General features: G+C 52.8%; 1 protein-coding gene across 1 annotated transcript in view; it reads left to right on the forward strand.

Annotated features, from left to right (window-relative positions):
• FUCA1 (alpha-L-fucosidase 1) overlaps positions 1 to 4,113 on the forward strand; it is a 4,212-nt gene extending 99 nt beyond the window's left edge. The window contains exons 2-9 of the mRNA XM_031062035.1: positions 4 to 146; positions 656 to 790; positions 981 to 1,118; positions 1,737 to 1,842; positions 2,159 to 2,359; positions 2,500 to 2,690; positions 2,873 to 2,972; positions 3,869 to 4,113. Coding sequence (XP_030917895.1) covers positions 4 to 146; positions 656 to 790; positions 981 to 1,118; positions 1,737 to 1,842; positions 2,159 to 2,359; positions 2,500 to 2,690; positions 2,873 to 2,972; positions 3,869 to 4,009 — 1,155 coding nt within the window. The 3' untranslated portion in view covers positions 4,010 to 4,113. The remainder of the gene's footprint in view (positions 1 to 3; positions 147 to 655; positions 791 to 980; positions 1,119 to 1,736; positions 1,843 to 2,158; positions 2,360 to 2,499; positions 2,691 to 2,872; positions 2,973 to 3,868) is intronic.
• Positions 4,114 to 4,854: the final 741 nt, after the last annotated feature.

The following is a 4,854-nucleotide window of genomic DNA, read 5'->3' on the forward strand; positions in this document are numbered from 1 at the left end:
CAGGGCCAGCACGATGCCGCCTACGAGAGCTTCGTGCGCCGCCGCTTCCCGCCCGGCACCACCTACGCGGACTTCGCGCCGCATTTCACCGCCCACGACTTCCAGCCCCGACAGTGGGCACAGCTCTTCCAGCGGGCCGGGGCCAGGTCAGCGCCGGGATGGCCGGAGTTGGGGTCCCTGAGGGGATAGGGGAGTCCCTGAGGGGATGAGTGCCATGGCTGCAGGTCCCTGAGGGGATGGATGGTGGGTCTGGGGGTTCCTGAGGGGATGGAAAAGCTTGGGAAGCGTATGGGGCTGTTCCCAAGAGGATGCAGGGGTGTGAGGGGATGGAAGGGGCAAATCCGAGGATCCCTGAGGGATTGGGGGTCCCTGAACAGTGCTGGGCATCCCTGAGTGGTCGTGCCCAGGGTGCTGAGGATATGACAAGTCTTGCTCTTCCCTAAGTACTTACTGTTCATTCTTTCCCAGCGTTAAAATCCACTAAAAGCCTCTCTTATTCTTGTATTTGCTTCTAAATCCAAGGGATAGTGACAGAGGGCTCTTCACAGCGTGGTTATCCAGTGCCTTGCTGTTTTAGTGACTGGGATTGCAGTGGGGCTGGGAAATACCTCATTTGTTCCTTTGCCATCCCAACCAAGTCCTTTTCTCCTCTCAGATACGTGGTCCTGACCACGAAGCACCACGAGGGCTTCACCAACTGGGGGTCACCAGTGTCCTGGAACTGGAATTCTGTGGATACAGGGCCCCACCGGGACCTGGTGGCAGAGCTGGGAGAGGCCCTCAGGGAGAGGTACGGCCCTGCCAGGGAGCTCTGCTCTGAGAGCAGTGAATCCTCCTGGCTCTGCTTGGCAGACAGCAGAAAACCCTGTGAAAAATGGAGTGCTTGCAATGATGAAAAATAATAATGCCAGTAATTTAATTTCTGCTGCTTCTTAATCCCCACTGAAGCCTAGCTCTTCCCTCTGTTTTTTGTCCTTCAGCAACCTCCATTATGGGCTGTATCACTCCCTGATGGAGTGGTTTAACCCTCTCTACCTCGCTGACAAACAAAATGACTTCAAGACCCAGAGCTTCGTTTTAAAGAAGACAATGCCAGAACTTTATGATCTTGTCTTAAAGTAAGAGCCACAACCAGTTCAGAATCACCAGCATTTCCTGGTTTCAGTTCTGTAGAGAAAGGTGCCAAGTGGGTGCAGAGAAGAGAAATGTTGATTTTTGCCGAGGCGAGTTCTCTTTGCTAAGCAGTAATGATTTGTGGTAATTAGAAAAAGGGTTCACTTTTAACCTGTGGAAGATCTAACCTGTGGAATAAGGCAGGGACAAATTTTTCCTGCAAAAGCAATTCCCTTTAATCCTGCCTTTGTGCTGAGGGGCTGAAAGTGGAACAAACTGTTCAGTATTTAGTAGAATAGAAAAGTGATTTCACTGTGAATTTACATCCTTGCCTTGCTTCCCCTTGCTGACAAAAATAAAAGGCTTGGGCTTGTGGGTCATTGTCCCAGCTCAAGAATGTGCAGTTTGAGGTACCAAATTCTGGATTTTTTGGAAGAACTGCACCCTCTCTTGAGCTGTGGATCAACACCTTGTTCTTTGCTGCTGCAAGAACCTCCCTTAGAGCTTTGTGTGAAGCAGAAAATGAAACAAAAACCTCCTGGTGATGCCAGGCGGTGGGAAGGGGAAGAAACAGTGTGGCAGGAGCAGATGAACCTTTATGAAACAACATCTGTCTCCCGTAGGTACAAACCAGACCTGATCTGGTCGGATGGGGACTGGGAAGCTCCAGATTCCTACTGGAATTCCACCTCTTTCCTTGCCTGGCTCTACAACGACAGCCCTGTCAAGGTACCAGTCCCTTCTGCCCCTCCTGGCATTGGCTGGGTGTGGGAGGGCAGGAGGCTGTGGGGTGTGTGATCAAACCAGAAACCTCCCGGACATTTGCCAAATGTGTTTTATTCTCTGACAAAAAGAGATCCTTGGCTGTGCTGCTGGGACAGCTCCACTGACCTTTGATGGACACTCAGCTTTGTTGCCTCAGCTCCTTCTCAGGAGGGTTTCCATTACACTGGGAATTTTTAGGTGCTTCCTCAGGGGGGTGGCTGCCAGCTGGACAGCCCAAGAACAAAAGGATCTGTGCCCTGAGCTGTTTTCCTTCTCTCAGGACACCGTGGTTGTCAACGATCGCTGGGGTCGGGGCTGCTCCTGCCGCCATGGGGGTTTCTACAACTGTGCTGACAAGTACAGGCCAGGCACCCTGCCAGAGCACAAGTGGGAGATGTGCTCCTCCCTGGACAGGCTCTCCTGGGGCTACCGCAGCAACATGAGCCTGCCTGACGTGATGGATGAAATGAGTGTGATCGAGGTGAGAAAGCTGACTTCAAAACAGCCTGGGGGAGGATTGCTGGGAGTGAGAGGCTTCTGGAGCAGCTGATGAGGGTAAAACCCCTCAGTTTCTGTGTTGTCTGAAGTGAGGATAATGTTACCTTGCTTTATCTGCTACAGGAACTGGTGCAGACTGTGAGTTTGGGTGGCAACTACCTCCTCAATGTGGGACCTACCAAAGAAGGGATGATTGTCCCCATCTTCCAAGAAAGACTCCTGGCCCTTGGGAGGTGGCTGGACACCAATGGGGAGGCAATTTATGAATCCCAGCCTTGGAGGGTGCAGATGGAGAACACCACAGACACTGTCTGGTGAGGGCTCTGCTGCTCAGACAGCTGAGCTGGTGTTTATTTCTTACCTTTTCCTAAATTTGGAGTTGGTGGCAGTGGGTGACCCCTGTGTGGTGACAGAGGGCAGAATTGTGTTCTCGTGCTGTCTGGAAAGGTGAGGTTTGTGTCTGGTGCCTTCACCCGCTGAACTCCTCCTCTCCCAGGGACACCTCCAAGGGACCAGTGGTCTTTGCCATCTTCCTGCTCTGGCCTCGGGACAATGTCCTGCACCTGTCCTCACCCATTCCATCTCCAGGCACGCAGGTGAGGGACTGAACACACACTGAGAGCCCATCTGGGGGCATTTGTGGGTGGGAAGGGCCAGCCTGGATTTGTTCAGGAGCTGGGGGAGTGGGGAGGTGTGACGGTGTTCACAGGGGTCCCAGGATGAGGGAAGAGATGAGGATCTGACTCCGTGTTTCAGAAGGATTGATTTATTAGTTTATGATATGTATTATATTAAAACTATACTAAAAGAATAAAAGAAAGGATTTCATCAGAAGGACGGCTAAGGATAGAATAGGAAAGAATGAATAACAAAGGCTTGTGACTGACTGAGACAGTCTGGACAGCTGGACTGTGGTTGGCCATTAATTAGAAACAACCACATGAGACCAATCACAGATCCACCTGTTGCATTCCACAGCAGCAGATAACCATTGTTTACATTTTGTTCCTGAGGCCTCAGCTCCTCAGGAGGAAAAATCCTAAGGAAAGGATTTTTTAGAAAATATCCTGGCTACAGGGAGATTGTGTGCTGTGGGCTCCTGGCAGCACCCCAGGCTTTGGCTCACATGGAACGTGGCACAGGAGCTGCCAGGACAGATTCCAGTCCTGGAGTGTGTTGATCCTCTTGTTGCAGGGGAGGGAAGCAGATCCCCCCGAGCAGGAGGGGCTGTCCTGCAGCCCAGGTGCAGTGCCCTGCTGGTGGCACGTCACCCTGACGCAAACGTTGCAGTGGCCTTTGCTCTGAACAAATAGGGGCAAAGCATCAGCAACAAACAAGCCCCAAACAACAAACTGCAGCCTGCTGTGGCCTCCAAACACCCCTGTGTCACCCCTGTGCCACCTGAGCCATGGCTGGGGACCTGCAGGGGCTGTGGGCTGTGCAGAGGGGGCCTGCTGAGCTGCAGCTGAGTGTCCCCTTCCTTCCCCTGCAGGTGACACTGCTGGGCTTTGCTGGCACTCTGGAGTGGCAGATGCAGCCAGGGACTGGGATGCTCATAACCCTGCCCTACATGCTCCCATCTCCTCTCCCTCCTCAGTCTGGCTGGGTGGTGAAGCTCGAGGGTGTGAAGTGATGCCTGTGGGGGGATCACAGCATCTCCCAGTGCCCTTCTTTTTGACTGAACCCGAGAGGATTTTTATGTTTCACGTTGAATACATTATTTTTCACTTGAGAGAATCTCTCCTCCAGTCTCTGTTGCCTTGTGTTACTGCAGTGTTGGTTGGAACAGTTGTGATCAGCTGCTTCCATGATGAATAAATCTGATGGAAGCTTGCTGGAAAAGATCATCTGTAAAAAATATACAAATCCATCAACCAACTTTTATTGATATTCTGCTGGAGACAGCTACAACAAAAGATTTTGTTTTTAGTGAATTGAAAAGACTCCACCATTGTGAATTGCACTTGTGACTTCTGCTTGCACTCCTGAACTTGTGAACTTTGAGTTCCAGTGAGAGCAGGGTTCCTGCGTGGATGTTGAGCTTCTCAAAAAGGGTTGAACAGCGTGGGTGTGAGTGATGACCAAGAGCACAGGTTGTTGTGAAGGCACCACAGCATTGCAGGCAGGCTGTGTTTTGTTCCTGTCCCAGCTAAACCTGCCAGGACACTCCGAGCTGAGCTGGAGCAGAGCCCCGGGGCAGGGCCACGTGCGGAGCCGGTGCCGTGGGCGCTGTTACCCAAGGGACAAACATCCCCCGGCCGCGAGTGCCAGGACCCGCTCACGGGAGCGCCGCCGGTGACGCCGTTACAAACAAAAAAATGTGCCAAACAGGGACAACGGAGCGATGGCCTCTGCCTCACTGCCCCATCACCGGTGCCGGTGACCCCTGGCGCGGAGCGGGGCCCGCCCCAAACAAACAGCTCCGTGTTTACTCGGCGCACCGGGCACCGGCAAGGCCCCGCTATAAGTGCGCGGCGG

Source organism: Geospiza fortis, unplaced genomic scaffold (genome assembly GCF_000277835.1).
Source record: "Geospiza fortis unplaced genomic scaffold, GeoFor_1.0 scaffold432, whole genome shotgun sequence".
NCBI classification, from domain to species: Eukaryota; Metazoa; Chordata; class Aves; order Passeriformes; family Thraupidae; genus Geospiza; species Geospiza fortis.